Source organism: Sebastes fasciatus, chromosome 3 (assembly GCF_043250625.1).
Source record: "Sebastes fasciatus isolate fSebFas1 chromosome 3, fSebFas1.pri, whole genome shotgun sequence".
In the NCBI taxonomy this organism is placed as follows: domain Eukaryota; kingdom Metazoa; phylum Chordata; class Actinopteri; order Perciformes; family Sebastidae; genus Sebastes; species Sebastes fasciatus.
Genome location: NC_133797.1, coordinates 9,841,223 through 9,862,285, shown reverse-complemented (window position 1 = coordinate 9,862,285; position 21,063 = coordinate 9,841,223). Strand labels below are relative to the sequence as shown.

The 21,063-nt window shown below is 42.8% G+C and overlaps 1 protein-coding gene across 2 annotated transcripts in view; it reads left to right on the top strand.

The window, feature by feature from the left end:
- The window catches only part of rnf38 (ring finger protein 38), a 30,108-nt gene extending 11,769 nt beyond the window's left edge, over nt 1-18,339 (top strand). For both annotated transcript variants that reach the window (XM_074628805.1, XM_074628806.1), the window contains exons 3-13: nt 4,763-4,824; nt 10,369-10,571; nt 11,440-11,815; nt 11,950-12,114; nt 12,416-12,586; nt 12,763-12,948; nt 13,060-13,163; nt 13,292-13,376; nt 13,608-13,729; nt 13,854-13,953; nt 15,103-18,339. In XM_074628805.1, coding sequence (XP_074484906.1) covers nt 4,763-4,824; nt 10,369-10,571; nt 11,440-11,815; nt 11,950-12,114; nt 12,416-12,586; nt 12,763-12,948; nt 13,060-13,163; nt 13,292-13,376; nt 13,608-13,729; nt 13,854-13,953; nt 15,103-15,165 — 1,637 coding nt within the window. In that variant the 3' untranslated portion in view covers nt 15,166-18,339. The remainder of the gene's footprint in view (nt 1-4,762; nt 4,825-10,368; nt 10,572-11,439; nt 11,816-11,949; nt 12,115-12,415; nt 12,587-12,762; nt 12,949-13,059; nt 13,164-13,291; nt 13,377-13,607; nt 13,730-13,853; nt 13,954-15,102) is intronic.
- Nucleotides 18,340-21,063: the final 2,724 nt, after the last annotated feature.

Genomic DNA, 21,063 nt, shown 5'->3' with positions numbered 1-21,063 from the left:
AAACGTGGATGCTGTGAGATAAGGCAGCAGGAATATATGGGAGAGAGAGATAGGCCGGCAGATAGGGAAATAGATCGGTGGCAGGGAGGGATGGTGATGAAGTGATGGAGAGTGTGAGGAGGAGGAGGATGTGCGAGGAGGGTGTCTGAGCTGAGTGCAGGAGGGGAGGGGGGATGAGAAAGGGAGGGAGAGGTGGAGGAAATGGATAGAAATAGCTGATGCACTCTGAGGCTTACAGAAAATCAATAGCAGTCAAGAGGGGAAGCCACAACCCCCACCCTGCTCTCTCTCTCTCTCTCTCTCTCTCCCTCTCTCCCTCTCTCCCTCTCTCTCTCTCTCTCTCCCTCTCCCCTTCCAGTCGTCTTCCTTCTGTTTTTTCCCTCCACTCTTTATCTTTTCCCATCTCCCTTTCCTCCTCAGTGCTCTCACCCTTTCATGTGTGTTTCCATCTTTGTCCTCTTCTTCTGTACCGCCACTTTGCCTTCTTCTTGTCCCCTACATTCTCTTCCCCCGGTCGTTTCTCTCCTTCACACCCCCTCTTCATCCTCACCTCCCGTCACTGTTGTGCCGGCCTTGTCTTTCACCCTCTTTCCAAGACATCCTCTTTTCTTACACAGGCTGCTCCATGCTTTAGACGGAACACCGGGTATCATGGACTTGTACGTCCATAATTTAGTTTTTTTAACTTTCCGAGACAAACATCCAAAGTCTAAGGCAATTTTCTGCAGCAACTGTGAGGGTGTGGTTGGGTGTGAAAATAGGAATGGTTTTATGAGGTCTGCAAACATGGTTCATTTTTTAACACTGTCACTTAAGCTTATTGATTGTTGATTACCTCATTTTGATATTAAAGGGCGGGTCCATCTGCGTTCCCACTCAGCCGATAACTAAAAGCAGTGACGTAGGTAAGCGAATCAATAAGGTTATGAATAATGTGAACGCTAGCTCTAGCTGAGTAAAAGTTAGCTGTGCTAAATTTGGAAATAACTGACAGGGTTAGTTAGTATTTTTTGAAGTGGGGTTGTATGTATACTCCCGCGTTCAGTGAGGCAAAATTACTGTTTTGTGAAAAAGTCTGGTCTGGTCTTGAAGTCCGCATTATAACGACTTCAGTTCCCTGTCAGAAAGCTGTTTGACGACAAGAAAGCAGTCGAAGCAGCAGCAGCAGAAAAACGTATATTTGTACCTAAAAAAAAAGTCAATATCAGTTTAAGTGTACAAATAATTTGAATATTTTCGCCGCTTTACCTCGCCATCAGACAGCCCTTTCTGATGGAGGACTGAAGCCGTTATATAGCGGCCTTCTAGACCAGACCAGACTCCATTCACAAAAACAGTAATTTTACCTCAAAGAACAAAGGAGTTGCTGGTCTACCGCTGCATCGATCGGTTAGTTTGTTTGTGTTGTTGTTTGAGTTTTGGATCTGAACTAACTTGGCGTCCACACAGCAGTACATTGCTTAGCTTCCGTGCCGGTACTCCTGTCTGCTTCTCCGAACAAGGAGCGTGCCAACCGCCATCTAAGTTACTGCATGTAACGTTAATATACTGACTATAAGGCTGTATATACTGTACTTGTAGCAGCGTCATCATGCAGAAACCTATGCCAGGTCACGTGGGCACATTTTATAAGAAGGGCTTGGGAAAATAGCACTTTGACACTAAACATATATACTTTGACCAAAATATCAATGTTGGGATTTGAATACATAAAGAACACCACTGTAAAGCTACAGAATGATATAAAAACCTAAAAAAGTGTAAAAATAATAGCCATGCCCTTTTAATTAATATTTGTATCATGCTCCACCTTTATACCACTTTGACACTTCAGTGCCAGATTAAACTTTCAAAGGCGAGACGGTGGTGTGCTATTTTTGTGAGACTTGTAAAGTAGTATACTCTTGTTTTCGGTACTAAAACATTTCACATTGTCTGGTTAATACAGCATAAAAATGTCCTGCTCACAATCACACCTCTTTCTATGACGGACACCATCTCATTCCAACTTTACATTTTGCACCTTCTTCTAGGCTCGTCTTCTTCTCCACCATGCTTTGGGAAGTAATACAATTTCACTTTGCAAATCCCATTAATTTCACTAGATGTGAACATGTTTTTCTTAAAGTATAAATAGTCCAAAGTAATGGTACAATGAAGGTTAGTCATCTTCAAATAGTTACTGTAAATGAAAGCTGTCCATAACGAACATGTTTGTAGGGAGTATGATGGTTTAATGTAATACATGTCCGTTTTGGATGTGCTTTTTCTCGCCGGTTTACCTTTTGGTAATCTTCCAAATTGAAATTTAAAATGAGTGTTTTATTGAATTCTCTCCCCCAACCATCCTCTTTTCTATGATTATTTTCACTATTTCCCACCATCATTTGCAACATTGACATTGACTCGGCCTACAGTGTGTCTTTTTATATGTGTGCAGAATTCTCCAATATCTACCTTGACGAGAGAGAGAGAGAGTTTGGGTGTGTGTGTTTAAAGTATTACCATATTTTAAAGTTTATAATATTCATGAAATTGCCCATATTAGCATTTTCTCAAATTTCCTAGATGCAGGAGAAGAAATCACCGTGTCCACACACATTGAAATTCACACTGCGCTCCTGCCATTCAACTTTCCTCGAGGCCCTAAGTGTAGAAACTAAACTGCGTGTACCGTGCTGTGTGCAGTCTGTTCATCCACCAGTGGACATGATGTCATCGAAACATTTTAAACCTGTTCTGTAGCTTCTGTGTTGTGCTCTGTGGAGTGACTCCTACTGAATGACTCGTCTCTGACTCAATTTACCGGACTCTGACAATGTGCAAGTGAGACCATATTGAGGGAGGGAGCTGGATTTTTGCCTATTGTGGCCGGTGAATGAGTGTCGTACAGAAGAGCGCTGCGCAGCCGGCAAGTCCCATGAATGCTTCACCAGCACTCCGTCCCAAATCATCTCGGTGAAAACAGCCTTTTAGCCGGTTTTCACTACACTAATGTAAGCTTTACTTAACTCAACCTTTTCAATCCATTTATTTTGCCTGCTCTAGGGATTGGAGAGGAAATGCTTTTTTTAAGGATTGAGGAATTCAGTTGTGAAAACCTCACTCTGTCTGCCTCTTCTTTCTCTTTTTCTCCCCCCCTTCTCTTCTTTGTTGTCAATCACAGCTTTTCTTCAAAGAGCGAGGCTGTGAGCAGGAAAAAATCCCACAAACAAACAGCAGAGAGGTTAAAAAATGCTCTTTTTAAAAGGCTTTTTTTTGCATCTATTCCCTTCTACTTTAGCTCTCGTATCGTAAAGGTAGCCTTGTCTGGAGTGCCCTTGGGAGTGCTTACCCTTGGTGTGTGTATACCACTGCCACCATCTGTGGTGAGGACGTCCCCAGCTAAAGACATGCCCATGACAAAGGGAAAAACAAAAGCCAGAATGAATAGAAAAGACAATAAAAAGATGAAAGGATTGTGGAAAAACAAAAGAGTAAAAGTCTTAGCCGTGATGCAAGCGGCGGTATCATCAGAAAGCTTCTCTAATCCAGGATTACTGTGTTTATTTTGTGTGTGTGTGTGTGTGTGTGTGTGTGTGTGTGTGTGTGGACCTACATCTACTGCCTCTGATCTGAGAGTACACCATATGTGCTTCAGTCACTGTTGTGCCGTACACACGGTCAGCACCCCGTCTCACAAACATGTTGTCATTGTTTTCTTGCTGCTGTGTATAAAATCCAAGATGAACGAGAATAATAACAACAAAGGGATTAAACGTAGTACTGTACGGAGATAAACAGGAGTTTACCCACAACGCCTGGGTATAACGATGCGATCAGTTTCAACAAAAGGTATTATCAACATGTTTTGTATTTTTGTTTTGCAATAATACACATTATTACAGGAGCTCATGCAAGTCAAAGTCATTCAGACTCACACGGAGCAGGACAAGACTTTGTTGAGAGTAAGGATACTCCTCTGTAAATATGGGAAAGTGTAGAAAAGTGATTTTATGATTTGGCCGCTCACACCAACTCAAGGTCTGTGTTTTGTTTTTTGTTTTTTTCCCCAAATCTTTTTTATTGTTTTTCCCCCCCCAGACATGGCAAAGGTCATCATATCAAATGCAGAACATAACTGAGTGTCCGTGACATGAAATAAAAACATAGAAAAAGAACCCCCCCTCCCACCCCATGTTGGTCTTGGTTACACAAAAGAAAATAAAATAAAAATACGAATAAAAATAAAATAATAATAATTATAATAATTATAATAATAATAAAGAGAAAGAAATAAAATTATAGATTTAGCTGAAAAAGGTCTGTGTTTTTATGCCAGATACACATTGGTTGGATTGAAATCGCATAAAAGACCTGAATGAATTGAATGTCATTACATTGTTGACTAATCGTTGGCAATAATATCAGTGGTTGTGAATGTATGAAAATCCCATATTTTCTGCAATTTCCAATTTCAGCATCGTTTGGGGAATATTAGTGAATTTACAAGGCTTCACAAGCACTGAATGCCTTAATGTATTTTGGAATTTCTGGAAAATATTTGATATTTTGATGTATTTAACATCCAAAACAAATTCTTCAACAGGAATCAATATATGAAAATTAGATGTGTTACAGTTATGTAGGATCCCTGAGCAAGAATAACATTTTATATGAATGTGAAGTGTGCATAATAAACACCAGGCTTTACAGATCGTAGGCCTACGTTGTCTCACTGTGTGACCTTGTGTTAAATTCTGCTTTTCCCTTCTCTGTGCAGGAGCCTCTGGCGGGTCCTACCACTGCCACCCAGATCATGCATATGGAGAGGAGAGTGATAAGGTAAGCCACACATCTTTAACATACTTGTGTTACATGATACAACATTCTAAATATATGGGTGTTTTTAAGATTGCGTTCATGCTGCGCCAATGAGGAACAACTCTGTCCCCCCATTCCGCCTCCGTACCTTTTATACAGAACAGCTAGTCGGAATAACGCCGCAAAAGTCCCGCCTAGAACAGGCAATCTGAAAGGGGCTACTGTGATGTGGAATGTCCATGGTCAAAAAATATATTTTTTAATAACATTTTGTCAAATAAAAAGTACTTCAGAAGTACATGTGTTTACTACAGATGCATCAGTATGAAACATTGCATGTCAGTTCTGCTTCCTACTGAGTTATAAAGACGTTACAATCAGATCCACAGATTATGTTCAACTATTTAAAATGTTGTCATTTCAAATACTTTTTCTTGGACATCTTTGCAGTAATAAAGTAAAAGGGAAATTTATTATTTTTACGAAACATATTCCCATTCATCTATTTTTAAAATAAACCCAACAATTGAAAGGGAATATGGGCTGAAGTAACTAAATGAAAAACTTAACAATTATGTATTTTTCAGTGGAACTTGAGTTATCTTGGTTGAAGCTTTAGCTCCAAGAAACTAGGGCTGAGCGATACGGCCAAAATCTTTTATCAAGATATAGTTAATTTCATATCTTGATAATGATGTGTATCACAATATAGCGTGTTTTCTGGTAAGTCAATAAATAAATAGAAATAACCACATGGTAAAGCCTATTTTTGTGTACTCTGTGAATTACATACTTGACAAATGAAAAGCACGGAGTATTTTCTCATTTTAAGAACTTGTGTGTGCAAAATGAACATACGTTTTAAGTGAAAAAGAAATAAATATAAGCCTAGCCTATATCATGATAGAAACGATATAGAAAAATGTATACGGTAGAGATTTTTATATCATTTTGTCGATATGTATCGTCATATTGCCCGGCCCTACAAGGAACAGTTGATGTTGTTCAGTATGTCGTTCTCTCACGCTGTTAAATCATGCTTGTTGTGCAAATGTTTTTGACAGCAGTACCTCCTTGAGAAACTCAAACAGCACAGTTTGCAAATCTCAACTCTGCTTTACGTTTCACAAATGCTGAAGTCTGTTGTTTATACGGTATACATTATTATACACATTATACAAGTTTAGAGAGCCCGCTGCTGCATAAGCCTATGGCAAGTATGCCCCCCATGTAAAGTATGCTTGTTGTTGTTCCTTATGGGCAGTTGTGCTCACATTGCTCCACTCGTTTTTTCTTTTTCTTTCATTTGAGTGAAATGACATTGTAGGAGCTGACCATGCGTTGTGGAAACCGTCTATCAGCTGATTACTGGATGATACATCCATTCATCCCTCCCATCTACAATGTCTACACTAATCATATAGTTTTTCTTTTCCATTTAGGGTGTTGCTTATTCTTTATTAGAACCTATAAACTTAAATTCATAAGGGGAAAAATAAAATCAAAATAAATAAATAAATACTGCATATTTTTAACAATGATAATTTCAGCAATGTTGCCATGTCAGTGATGGCAGTATTATAAAAACATACTAGTTCATATAAGCATAATTCAAAACCCCGAGTGTACTTCAGTTAATGATAGTCATCGTCACAAGTGAAGGCCTGCGTTTTAAAAAGCAAGAAGCTGAAGCAAAAACCGGCGAAGAAGGGGAAGAGGGGAGGCAGGATGCTGAGGAAGGTGTTGCAGAAAGCTCGGAGGGGAGAGAGGAAAGGGAGGGAGGGGAGGCCGAAAACAGGGAGGGGGTATTGCTAATGATTTCACCTCCAGCTGTGGGACTTGGTTGGAGTGAGGGAAGGGGAAGGAGGGGAAGGAGGGGAAGGAGGGAGGGAGGGGGGAGGAAGGGAGGAACAGTGGCAGAGGAAACAAAATGGGCTTTGAAATCTTGTTGATGGAAAGAAAATAAGTGGGGGAGGGAGAAGTGTTTGAGCGTTAGTGGAAGCATGTCTGCAAATATTAATGAATCTGTAAAAGCAAATGACCGTATTTGCTCAGTGTGCACATTCACATTTTCTGGGGCACGGATGCTGGGAAAGAGAAACCTGGGCTCAGTTGTGTTTCTTAGGTGAGTATTTGCATGCACTCTGTGGGCCTCTCTTTATTTTGGTTCTCAGCATTGACAGCGAAGCCACAACAGCTGCTGGCCACAGTTACTGTGTGTGTGTGCGTGCGTGCGTGAGTGGATGCACGCTCATCCCAAATGTGGACATAGTGAACTAGAACGTGGTAGGGTGTGTCTGTACTCGTGCTTCAGGATATCTGCCCAGCCTGGTGTGTGTGTGTGTGTGTGTGCGTGTGTGTGTGTGTGCGTGTGTGCACATGCTGAATGTGGACACAGTGGAAGGAACGGAGGAGGGTGTGTAGGTGTGTGTGTGGTCTCCACACTGTGAACGCTGCAGAATGTGTGTGATCACAATGTTTCTGGGCCTCGCCGCGAGTCACCGTGTGCGTCTGTCTATGTGTGTGTTGAACCTCTGAGAGTCAGCATGTTTTGTTTTTCTCTATTTTTCTGGCTTTAGTGGAAACATGTTTGGACCAGACGTGTGTGTGTGTGTGTGTGTGTGTGTGTGTGTGTGTGTGTGTGTGTGTGTGTATGTTCACAACAAGCACTCTATTAGAACATAAGGCCACGTTGAGGCATATTGCTTGAGGACACACACACACACACACACACACACACACACACACACACACACACACACACTCCTTTGTCTGACACCGCTCCCCTCCCACTAACGTGGGTAGACAGGCCCATCAAACTTTCATACTAATGGGCAATAGTCTGCATGTGTTAAGACAGAGGGTGTGTGTTTTCTCTGTGTCTGTGTCTGTGTCTGTGTCTGTGTGTGTGTGTGTGTGTGTGTGTGTCCTGTCTAAGAACTTCTTGTCTTGTCCCCTCAGATTTTTAGGCCGGGGTCTCGGACAGGACAGACAGACGGAGGAAAAAGGGGGAGGGAGCGAGAGGAAGAGGGGTTCAGCTTATCTGATGGAAGGAAAGGGGGGGAAGGGAGGAGGTTGTCGAGGAGGGGAGATGTCAGGCTCGGGGTGGAGGAGGCTGGCTTAGATATGAAAATGGGCACAGTAGATGTCCCTAGGGTGTTGGTGTCGGGGCTAGGCTGGTACAGAGGTTGTGGGGTGTCGGTGGGAAGAGAGGGGGGTTGTTGTCGAGCAGAGCAGAGCGGTTTGGAGGTGGGGGGGTGGATCGCTGGTACCCTCCAGCCTCTGTAGAAATGGGCATAGATACAGTGTGTCGTCCATGTCACTTTTGATCATAGCTTTACTTCATAATGAAGTTGACCACATTTTTGTTTCATTTACCCAAAAGGAATATGTTGAATTATTTAAATGTGTCTTTATGTGTAAAGGTCTTCTGAAACGTAAGGGGACCTAATAGAGTTATGCAGGGATGACATATTTTTGTAGGCCAACCAGGAAGTTGGCATCGCCCCGGGTTCCCTCGACAAAAAGCCAATGGGATTTTCCCACAAATGAACTCCACTTTCATGATTTTTGAAGTGTGAATGCAATTGCCAGAAGTAAAAAAGCTAATGTTAGGCTATAAACAAACTACACCCCGGTCACATGAACGCAAGTATACACAACGAGGCTGTAAAGAGGGCCTGATGACATTTAGTAGTCTCATTTAGCCATTTGTTAGCAACTGTTTTTTTAAAGGCTTCAAAATTCACGACTGGGGTATGCACTGATGTATTATCGTAGAACAAAATGTTAAAATCTCTTCAGCTTGTGTTCACCACAAACCTTATTTCAGGCATCTAACTAAAAACCCATCCAATAAATGCCAACTCATTTCACGGGTTTTAGAACTCATTCCTGTAGCACCTCTATTGCCACCGCACAATTCAAAAGCTGGCAGTCAAAGGACTTTTAATTCCAGAAAGAATGAGAGAACTTTATGTACTGAGAAATGCTTTATGAATTATGGAAAGGGCAGGTAAGGATGCGTTTAGAATAGACATGATATAGCTTTGAAAGGGTTGGGACAGGCTCTCTGATGCACCAGTCGTCTTGGACACAAATGCTCAGGCATGGTAATTAACACGGCTTATTAAAACACAAGTAGACACAGACGGACAAACTCGAAATTGTGGTGTGTAACCCCTCGCTACGACCCAAATATGTTTTATCATTTAGGGTCTGGTGTGCCCTGAGGCTTCTGCTCTCTTTCATCTGCCTTACTCACTCGTTCTATCTCTTCTTCTCTTTTTCTTCCATTGTCCGTCCTTCTCTCCAGCCCTCTCCTATCATGTAGTCCTCTCCGGTCAAGACTAAACGAAGTCATCGTTATTGTTTGTGTTTCCCATAAGCTGGTGCAAGCTCGGGTCACATCCAGTGCTCGTGAGCGATAGAGCCATTAGTGTACAGTGTGTTTTCTGGCCCCGCAGACAAAATACATTTTGTTCAGGTTTGTTAGAACAGCAGTGTCTGCCTTCTAAAGAGCTTCAGAAGGTATTGTTCTTTATAGGCTGTAGAACTCAAACAGTGGCAGCTGCCCATGTGTGAATGTGAATTTGCGCATGTCTGCAGGCGTTTCCATAACTGTGTGTGTGTGTGTGTGTGTGTGTGTGTTTCTGCAGCCTGCTCTCCAGCTGTTTCCTGTTAGCTATCACACTGCTCTCAAGGTTGCTGAGCTGTGTATGTGTGTGTCTCTCTTATGTGTGTGTGTGTTGAAAGTCACAGCCGCTGAGTCATTTTTATCACACTTTAACAACATGTCTCTCCCACGAAGAGGGGCGGTGGAAGCAGGGATCGAGTGAGTAGAGGGGGGGAAAAAGTGATGGTAACTATGAAGAAATGTGTGTGTGTGTGTGGTGTCTCTTAAAGAAGCGGTGTGTCCTTCAGAGCACAGCTAAGGTCTGCGTTTGGGAGGGTGACTAAGATCTGACACATACGCGTGTGTGTTCTTGCCTCACCAAGTGCCAAGTGTGAGAGTCACTGCCTGACTGTAAGTGAAGTGACTCACAGATGAGTTGATAGGATTGAAACAGAGGATATATGATAACTCCTTAGTCAGTCTAAATCTGGATGACTGCATGTTCTGCTATGTCACGTCTTTTGTGTGTATCACTGGCTTTTTCAAAAGAAAGTATTTGTCGAGCTCTCCGAGTTGAGGGTGCGTACGTATGACTCGCACATGGGCCTGTGAGTGCTTGTCTTGCGTTTGCATTTCCTCGCGCCAAGAGGAAGTGACTTTGTACCCTCAGGGCCTTGGAGCGCTGGTGGTGTAATATGCTCTCTTTCACACATGCACACTAATGCATATAAGCCCACACACACACATACTGAGGACCATACAGGAAATGCCATGAGTCACAAAGGAACTTAGTGTCTATGCAGTAGTATGGATTGTAGGACTGCTTAGCATGGTGAAATTGATTTGATACGAGTGCTATGGGTCACTAACCACAACACTCATCCTCTCTCACACTCTCCTTCTCTTTCCCCTTTTTTCCCCTCCTCCATTTTCCACCGCTGCCCCTGTAGAGTGAGGAAAGCCCCAGTCCAAAGCGCCAGAGGCTGTCCAGTCATACCGTCTTGGAACAGCTAACCTCATCCGCCCCTCCGCCATCCACCCCATCTCCCCCAATCCGCCCCTGGGAGTCAGGACCCCCAAGTCGGAGACCGCCTCACCCCCACACGCACTACCACCAGGAGAGATGCCTCACCCCAGCTCGGCACAGACGCAGGTAAGTCAATTTCCTGCAACTGCAACCTGCGACTTAGTTCCTCTGTAAAGCGGTGCATACACTGTGCAATTTTAGCCCGTTTCTGGCCCGAATCTTGAGCCGCACGACTCATTTTAGAGTCGGACTGAATTTCCGTTTCGTTAGGCGTTGTTTGCCGTGCGGTGTACAGGTGGACAGATTAAATCTTCCAGACCGGCCGTTGAACAGTCAGATGAATTTCTGACAGGTCAGAAATTTTGGTCGGCCACAGGTTCTGGCACAGTTGAAGCAGAGCAACGAGCCAAATCCCCCAACATCAGTCAATTTCTATTCTTTTTACAGTAATCAGAGTGTAGCTATCAAGATAACAATATGGGCTACAATAGATATAGTGAAATGTAGCTAGCTTCCCTACAATTCTCTCTGCAAAATGGACAAGCCATACTAGCTGCCACACACGTCTTTCTAGCCACCTGCAAGTCCATATACGCCGGCGCCCCCCCTTTTTTTTTTTTAGACGTTTCAGCAGGCAGGATGGCACAGATCACGAAGGCAGCAAGTTTCTGCCTTGTAAGCATTGTGACCCGTACATACCTCTAATAGCAAACAAACGTTACCTGCCTCAGAGCTTTCAAACAAATCTTTATTGACAACTGTCAACAGCCAGAACGGCCCGCAGCGACCGACGGGCCCTGTTTTATTATTTTTTATTATTTTACGGGTACAGTGTGAGCGCATAATTTGTGAGATTTGGCTTTACATCGCAAATGATTTACTTGTACAGCGGGAGTAGGAGTTATTCAACAATTCTAAATCCGTACAGTGTATGCTCAGCTTAAGTTAACTGAGCTTCCAAAATGTAAAACTGACCCTCTCTTCCCACTTCCAGCCCGCCAGCAAGGCGTCAGCGCGGCCGTCTCTCCAGGCCCACCCGTCACCTCCCTCCCCATCACTACCCCTCCACCCAAGGCCCCGCGCCTCGCCTGTCGCCATCGGATCACCAGGATGAAAACTACCACCACAACCCCCACCCTCCCACACACCAGACATACCCAACACACACACCCAGCGCCTACGGTCAGCCTCTCGCAGCCGGAGGCGGCGGGGCAGCTTTGGAAGAGCCCCGAGCTTTCCACCCTCCTACCTTGTCGCCACGACTACTGCACCCGGCTGCCCACCATCATCACCTTCACCATCATCATCAGCAACAGCATCACGCTACGCAACAGCAGCAAGGAGCCATGGTGATGGACTTACATGAACAGGTTAGTCTGCGAATACTTTCAATATGAGATCGCTAGGAGACATCGCATGGGTGTGTGTGTTTGTGTGTGTGTGTGTGTGTGTGTGTGTGTATGTGTGACACACACTGCATATTAACTGTGTGTTTTCTCCCCAGCTGCAGCAGGCCAGTGTACCGGTCTCCTACACAGTAACCCCGGTCCCTCCGCATAGTCTCGCAGCACCTCTGTGTAGCGGCCAGCACCTTCCCCCTACCTGTTCCTCCCAACAACAACTCCCCGCCTGCAGTGTGGTCTTCAGCACTGGACAACACTACCACCCGGTGAGAAGAACACAGCAGTGTGCAGTTTTGTAGGAGTGTGTGGGTTTGTTTGTTAATAAGCAAGCACACTTTGTGCTGTACAGTCTCTCTTATGGCTCAACCAAAGAAAAAGCAAAGTGGGAAAAAAGTATGAGAGAGCTGCAGAACATTTCCATGTTTAAAGGGACTTGTTAATCTTCCAGGTCGTGGCTGCCACCTTGTGGCAACACTTGCCACATTACAATCACAACTGTTAAAAAACATGCATTTGAAACTTTTCTCTTTTTCTTCTCTTTCTCTTCTTATTCACCACTCTTTCCAGATGCTACAGGCTTGTTCGATGCAACATTTGCCGGTGCCCTATGCCTTTCCCTCGCTGCTGTCCAGCGACCCTCAGTTCCTGCTTCCTCATCCACCCCACCTCTCTCACCACCCGCCCCACCTCCCCACACCCGGACAGTTCCTGCCTTTCCAGGCGCAACAGCCACGATCGGTACGTGAATGATTTTATAGTTTATCTGGCATTTATCTATATGAACTTGCATCATTCTGTGCTAAAAACACGGCAACACATAGACTTTGGTATGCATGAAGGAAGCCATTAATGTTGTGTGAAGTTGCAGTTATCCATTATCCATTTGATCGTTAACGTGGCGTGTTTATCCTCAGCCCTTACAGAGGATCGAAAATGAGGTTGAGCTTCTGGGAGAGCAGCTTTCAGTAGGTGGAGGCTTCAGCTACGCCCACCATCACCACCACCACCATCACCACCAGCCTCCCTCCACCCTACCGCCCTCCACACCACTCCAGTTCCTCTCGCACCACGACCCACTGTCGCAGGAGCTCTTTACAGTGGTGAGACCATTCATTACCACGATATCTTTTGTTTAGTTTATAATATATGGTTTTGATAAAATTAAGCATTCACACTTTGTGAACTAAATTGATTTGCCCCATCTTTCACAGCCCTATCCACACTTTATGCCTCGCCGATTCACAAGCCGGCGTTACCGTTCTCCGCAGGCTGTGCCGCCATCACCGTACCACCCCAGCTTCCTGCCTTACTTCCTGTAAGTGTTTCAAACTTCCTCAAGTTTATGTTGGAACTACACAGGTGACTTTGCAGTAGATTGGAGAATGTCTCAGAGACAAATGCTGACTATTAAATTTTGTGTACCTTGTCTTCAACCACATACAGGTCTATGCTTCCCGTGCCCCCAAATGTGGCGCCTACTATCAATCTAGAGCTGGATGTGGACGACGGAGAGGTGGAGAACTACGAGGTAGGACAAACTGCTGCCACAATTTTCAATCAATAATAATGTTAAAACATGATACATGTTTTTGTCAGCCCCAACACATATATACTCACTCCCTGGAAATCCAGTTCATTAATACAGCCATTTATTCTCCTACTCTTTGACTAGAGAGAATCCGTTTTCTAACTGCTTCTAATACTGTTTCCAGTGTGAACTTTGTCATCTAAACTTTGCATTTCTGTGTGAAACATTCAGGCCCTGTTGAACCTTGCAGAACGCCTCGGGGAGGCCAAGCCCCGTGGTTTGACTAAGGCTGATATAGAACAGCTTCCGTCATACCGGTTCAACTCCAACAACCATCAATCTGAGCAAACACTGTGAGTACCTTTCTGCGTTTAACGATCGGCGTGTTGTGTTGAACTTTTGGCGTGGGTGGCTGTAGGTTTGAGGCGGTATGATCTCGCTGTTTTTAAATGGCACCAACCTTGCTTTGTCTTCCAGGTGTGTGGTATGCATGTGTGACTTTGAGTCTCGCCAGCTCCTGAGGGTCTTGCCCTGTAATCACGAGTTCCACGCCAAGTGTGTAGACAAGTGGCTTAAGGTGAGTAAAGACACTCAGCTACTGCTAATGTATCAACTGTTTTCCACTGCGCCACCAGAACGTGACATAACGAAATTCATCCACGTGTCTTAAGCAAAATATTTGGTGCTGGAAGCTTGGTAATGTGGTGACTGCTCACAGGACTAGCTGGCGAACTGCTGTAGATGATGAGCAAACGGCTAACCCGATAGCCAGCTGGAACATGCTGCCGCTACACTAGTCTGCCACAATAGCTCCCTGAGCTTGTTTCTATTCTCTCAGTACTGGGCCGTGATAGAGTGCTACAGGAATGAGTCTTAAAACCCAGAAATGAGTTAGCATTTTAGCACTTCCGGTTCCCTCGTCTGGAAGTCAATGTTTTTTTTGAATGGCTTATTTAGTTAGATGCCTGAAATAAGGTCTGTGGTTAACACAAGTTTAAGAGATTTTAACTTTTTCTAATACGACATAAAATTCATCATTAAATACCCCAATCGTAGATTTTGAAGCCTTTATGTGTCTTCAAAAGTTGCTATCAAGTGGCTAAACTAAATGTTGTACTAGATGTGTCCGCCTTTACGATCTCGTTGTGTATACTCATGCGACCGTGGTGTAGTTTGTTTATAGCCTAACGTTAGCTTTTTACTTCTGGCGATTGCATTCACACTTCAAAAATCATAGAAGAGGTTTTCATTTGTGGAGATTATCTTGCTGAACAAAACATTTAAGTATCATAAACTTTTGTTTGCCACAGAGCTTATTTTCTGCAATAATCCAAAACCCAATGAAAAAATCCCATTGGCTTTTTTTTGTCATGGGAATCCAGGGCGATGCTAACTTCCTGGTTGGCCTACAAAAATACGTCATCCCTGGAGCACTCCATTACCCCCGGTATTAAGTTTCATTCAATAATTGAAGGGAGAAAATGGCTCTCTGAGCCAACAAGTTAGCTACCTGACAGTTAGCAGACAGTAAGCTAGCTCGCTAACAGGGACAATAAGTGGACAGTTTATTCAAAAGATGTATTTGAACCATCAACTCCTGTCTCATACTGACTGCAAACCATTTTGTGGAGCAGTTTTCACTCCAACATGTTATATATATATCGGGTTCGAGGTATACTTTTTATCCGTTTAACCGCCGTCTCTTTATTTTTTCCGTTCCTTCCAGGCTAACAGAACCTGTCCTATCTGTCGAGCCGATGCCTCTGAGGTCCAACGGGATTCTGAGTGACCTCAATTTAACGCCCAACACCCACAACCCCTGACTCCCTTTTGGATGCACCAACCAATCAGTGAACTTCTCTACTCCTATCATACGCTTCCTCTCACACATTCTGCCACATACCTGGGACCAGTGCTCCTTATTCCTTCACTCTTTATCCCCCCAGGACACCGAACAGTAATTCTCACCTGGGGTCAGCAACTTTCTACTGACTCACGCTCACTTTATCGCTGGACTTCTTCGGCCTTCTGTTACACCTCTACTACTCTGCCTTCTGCTCATGGTTACCCCGTTACTATGAATGGCCTTTGAAACACATACACACAGTGTCATGTGCAGGTGGACATATACAGTATATGTGTATTTTTTTAAAACTCATTATGAGCCCTGGACAGAAAACAAAGAAAAACGTCTGTATAGTTGTACTAACAAACATTTAGGGAGACCTGGCAGTCCAAAGATTATGATAATTTCATTGTTCTGGTTATAATTAAGCATTCACATCTCAGCTTTCAGAGACTGTCATTTCTACTAGACTCATTATAATTACAGTTGAACAGTATCAGTTCATTTTAATTTCTGTATATGTATTCTTGCATTCCTTGGCGTGAGAGCAGCCTGTAACAAAGATACTGTACACTGTGTCAAAGCAGCTACTTTGGAACAGTGAAAAATAGAATTTATTTTCTCTATATGTGCGCGTGTGTGTGTGTGCTTGCGCTTGTGTGTGGGTGTGTTACCTCTCCTGTTGTATTTATACAGTTCATGTGGTACAGTGCATTGACTTCCTTAATCCTGTTTTTTTCCCACTCCACTTAAGATAGATTTAGACTCACTGGAGGTTGAGGGTAACTTCAGACCTTGTTATAGCCAGGATTTGTTCAAGAATCAGAGTTTAAAATCAAAGTGTAAGACCAGGAAAACCTCCAGGGAAGTTAACTATGCTTCTGTGTCATGTTTCTTCTTTTGTTTGGTAGGCTCTACAACTTTGACTCCATCACTCCGTGTCTGTCCATCTGCATTGTTCTTGTCCCAAATGAGAAAAGGCTGGAGGCTTTTTGAAAGTATTTTTTTTGTGATACAGTATGTCCTAACCTAAAGGCCCAGACACACCAACCCAACATCAAAGACCTAGCGGCGACGAAGGCCGCCCGTTGAGTCGCCTTACGTCTTCTTTGTCTTGACCAAAAACTTGCACTCGAACACACCGCAAAGACGACAGCCGACATCCAACTACCACGTACATTCTGCTCCTGCGTGAGATGAAATAACTCTCCACACCAGCAGGCGGCAGTAGTCTGTATTCGTCATTCAAAAAGCAAAACTGGAAGACCGAGGACTGCGGATATACAGGCCGTTGTTATGAAACGTACATGAAACAAAGCGGCGTTTGCCCACCATTTTCAGACCACTCTCACTCACCACTCAGCTTCATTCCAGATGACCATGAAGTTGTGAAAATATCCGTGTATTGGAATGATCAGATGAGATGAAGATGAAAAATGAGAAGAGTCTTCTGTGTTTTCCTCTTGACTTTACTTGTTAGCTTGCTTTCCTCCCCTCCGTGTCTTTTCTCGTGCACTGATTCGCTTAAGCTGAACAGCCAATCCGAGTGATTTCTCTCACCGACGATTCAACATGCTGAATCGACCGAAAAACCTCCAACTTGGGCAGGCTAGAGCCGACGGTGCGGGACCAACCGCAAAAACTAGGCCGACAGACGCTCACCGACGGCCCCAAACTGTCCGACGGCCGACCGTCCGCTTGGTGTGTCAGGGCCTTAAAGGATTATTTATATCTTTCTCGACATATCCACTGAGCTCTCCCCCAAGGCACATTAGCTGAGCTGACAAGGTGGATGCGAAACATTCACTGAAAAATGTCACCAAAAGATTCATACATGCTCCATTTACTAGCTTTCTTACGGGAACGAGGCCTTTGAAAACATGCGTCTATATCTGCCCTGGTACCCAAGCAGCTCTCTGTACATGTTGGTACATATAGATGCGATGATTTCTCCATCATTGACAGGGAACAAGTTTGAAGAGACTTTTAAGGTCACGGCTAAATCTGCTGTTTCACCAGATGGTGGATGTGACACTTAAGCACTTTAATACGTAGATTTAAGACCTTTTCATTCTGAACAAACCACTGATCAGTTTTCCCACCGTCCATGTGTGTATGAGAACGAATATTTGAATGCATTAAATGTTCTCCACATCAACTTCCAGTAGCTCCAGTATCCCAATATGTCCTTTATAGTCTTCTCACTGCGCATCCGTTTCTTAGACTCTGTAAGGCCTATGTCAGCATGTGATAATGCAACTCAGAGATGTTCCCCTCATGCACAGAGCAGGCTTTCTAATGGAATTATGGCTATTTATCACAATTGGTGATTTGTTTCAAGATGACAACCTAACATAGGCCTTATAGAGATTGCCTAATAGGCAAAGTTCAGTCAGTCTTACATCTGAGAAGCCTTTTATAAAACTTAATTTTTCTGCAGGTACAACTTGTCTCTATCCAGTTGTCACATCAGACCAATACATTTGTTCAAACCTGAGTTATGTGACCCAGAAAAATGCAAACCATCAGCGGAGAACCAGGAAGAACGTTGTTTTATAAAACTCTCCCTCAGTGTTATCGGTGTATAAAGTCATGTAAAAATCCACGGGAATGGAGGGAATTTATTTTTTGTCATCTTTTTTCTTTGGGGGTCAAAGGCCATATTTGTGACCGTATGCATCCATTTTGTGTCTTGGGATTGTTTTATGTTGGACAGTTTCTTTTTGTTGTTGTTGCTTGGTACAATAGCAATTACCTCAGTCCCACTATTTATGTCTTTTCAGAAAAATGGCACACCCAGTATAATTAATGCTTCTCAATTCATTTTGCTCATCTTTTCCATGCAAGCTGTTGGGTTGTTTGAATATTTCTTCCTTTAAACTTTATGAAACTCTATAATTAAAACGGTGTCATAGTTTCATTATGTATTATATCTGTAACCAAAATCATTTGAAGGCCTGTTATGATGATAATGACATTTTTAACAAACATTTGTACATTTTGTATGAGAGTTATTACTAGTAATACTTTATTAAGTAGTGCAATGATTTTTTTAATCCCTTACCCCGTCTTTTGGATTTCAAAAGCTGGTTCAATAATAAATGTATAACATCTTCTAATATGTTGTGTTCTCCAGTTATTCTTTCCTTGTCCACTCAGTCCCACATGACAGATGATGTGTTATTGGGACCGTCCACTTGGTGGCAGTGTTCTGTTATTCATGAGGCTTTGAGTTGCACCAGCTCACATGACTTGTGACCCCAGTGACATTTATTTACATTGGGCTAAAATCCTTCATTTGATACTTTTCTTCTCGGCCTGTTAAAATCTAGTGCTGACAACACTTGTCTCTATTTGGCAATGCAGCATATTGTAAATACAGTACAATACAATAAATCTTAGTGTTTTTCTATTGTTTACAACCATTTTCTGAAAGTGTACCTCATATTCTCAGAACTCTACTCACAAATCAGAACGCACGCACACACGCACGCACTCACAAAAAAGGCAAAACTCCACAAATCTGCAAAATGAAACTCTGCATTCAAAACAATGAGATGTCTTCTCAAAATGGTATTTTGTTTTCAAATGACACAAACACATACCATCATATGAATAGACATGTCTAAGAACCAGTTGAACACTGATGTGCTCAATGTAAAGCACTACTATGAATGGAAAACGCCAGTAGGAATTCATTATCAGGAGACTTGTGGCTTTTTGCATGTCCAATGTTACACTTGCTATGTATGGATGGATAGATTGACTATTGTCATCATGCTTAGAACAATGACTTTATTTCGCAGCTCTTCAGCAGTGTGCAACATAAAAATACATGTCTCTTGTCAAATATTTTTTTAGTTTGTTTTCATACAAAAACAAAATACATCCCAAAAAAGTGTTCTACATACAGAACAAACAATAGAAAAATGTACTGTATACAGTAAAAAAAAAAATTAGTGCATAGTGTCTTCTGTTTCAGTCTGGCCACAGCACCTCATCATCATCATCATCATCATCATCATCATCATCATCATCACAGGCAATGTTCTCCCTGGCCAACACTGTAAAATACTGTGTAGTTAGTAAGCTATAGTAGTAGTTCCCAGTCTCATACATATGAAACATACTTTGTTTTTACAGTACTGCGGTCCATTTGCAATACTGTACTACAGTACTATATTGATATGCAGTATGAAAATACTGTAATGAGAGTCGATGATTTCTTACCTTCTGGTTGTACTCTCTGCATAGACTCCCTCATTATTAGACCATGATCAAATAAAGTGGCCCAAATCTTATGAGAGTATCTCTGTCCTTGGTCTTCCTCTTCCTAGGCATTGCTCCAAAACAGAGGAGCTCACCTGTGGCCCTCTTATTGCTAAAGCTTTGACTGCTTATGGAACAATTGTGCAACATGTTTTTGTCCATGTGAGGAGTCAGAGTGGATAGTAGGGAATTTAGGTTTAGCTTTTTGAATGGCAGTGTGTTCAAGATATTCATGAAGATTGTGCCAAATGTAGAGGATTGGGTGTAGTGTTTTGAAAAAAGTGTGGTTTAGAACTGCAATCTGAGTGCAAAGCGGTAAATGTGCTTGCATTTTAGCAGAATTGGTTCAGTGGGTTGGTTGTGTAAGCACCAACTTGCAAAGAGAAGGGTCAGAAGAAATGGCTGATATTCAGAAATTAATGCAAGAAGCGTATGACTTTTTGGTCAGTGATCCACCTGAGTCCAAGACCACTGGACAAAAAATTGATGATTTTCAGAAATGAATGCAAGTATCGCGTGACTTTTGGGTCAGTGAGCAACCTGAGTCCCAGTCCACTGGACAAAAGTTTGCTCCACCAGTTGGAAAAGTATATCGACTTGACTGTTGCATTGGTGTCAAAATGACTACAGCTGTATGGGACTCTGGCTCTACTGTGACGGTGGTGACTGAAAAGTGGATGGCAGACAATTTGCCACAGGTCCGAACAGTTTTGCGACATCTACGGGTTCTTCCCATTTGTGGGAAGAGCCATCTCCAATATCTGCAGACGTAGAAGGAGGGTTGCTGTTATGTCTGTTCAAGAGTGGCAGTCCGTGATGCAACTGTCACAGATGGGTATCCATGGCTCATAAACAAACTGTGGGATGGCAGCGGGAATGTTGTCTTTCTGATCTTACTCCGTGCTCAAATGCGGCACAAGTGCACCAAGTTAGCCATCCTGATGAAAACGCCTATGGTGCCTGCATATTAGCACATGCCAACGTGTGGTACTGTAGTGCAATATATACTGTCTTTTGCAGTGTTTGTAAATTTTTGTAACTCTTCTTCTGTTTTGTGTGACTAATTGTATAATTCTGTTTTCCTTATTTGTATTTATATTTATTTAATTTTAACAATAGTAACAACATTGATAATGAAAATATAATTCTTTGGTTTATTTTATTGAAGAAGGTTGCACTTTCAAATACTTGTGTGTGTGTGTGTGTGTGTGTGGGTTTACTTAGGATAAAATTGGGGACTTTCATGCGTTTACACACCAGTAACACGGGGACACCTCTGCCTTTGGGGACAAAAACCATGGTCCCCAGTTGTTTTTCATTTAAATAGTATTCAGCATGCTCCAAAATGTGTTTAGGTCTTAAAATCTCAATGGTCCCTAAAAGTGATTTTTATCATTTTTCTGTGTATCTGTGTGTGACAAACACTACCCCCCCCACCCAATCTGTGTATAACTCTACATCGCCATCTGGTGGAAGTGTGTGGAACTTGTCCCCAATAGTGACAATTATCATATCTGTGTGTGTGTATGTCTAGGACCCCATAGGTAGCCAGCGTTTTGCCTGATAAGCTAG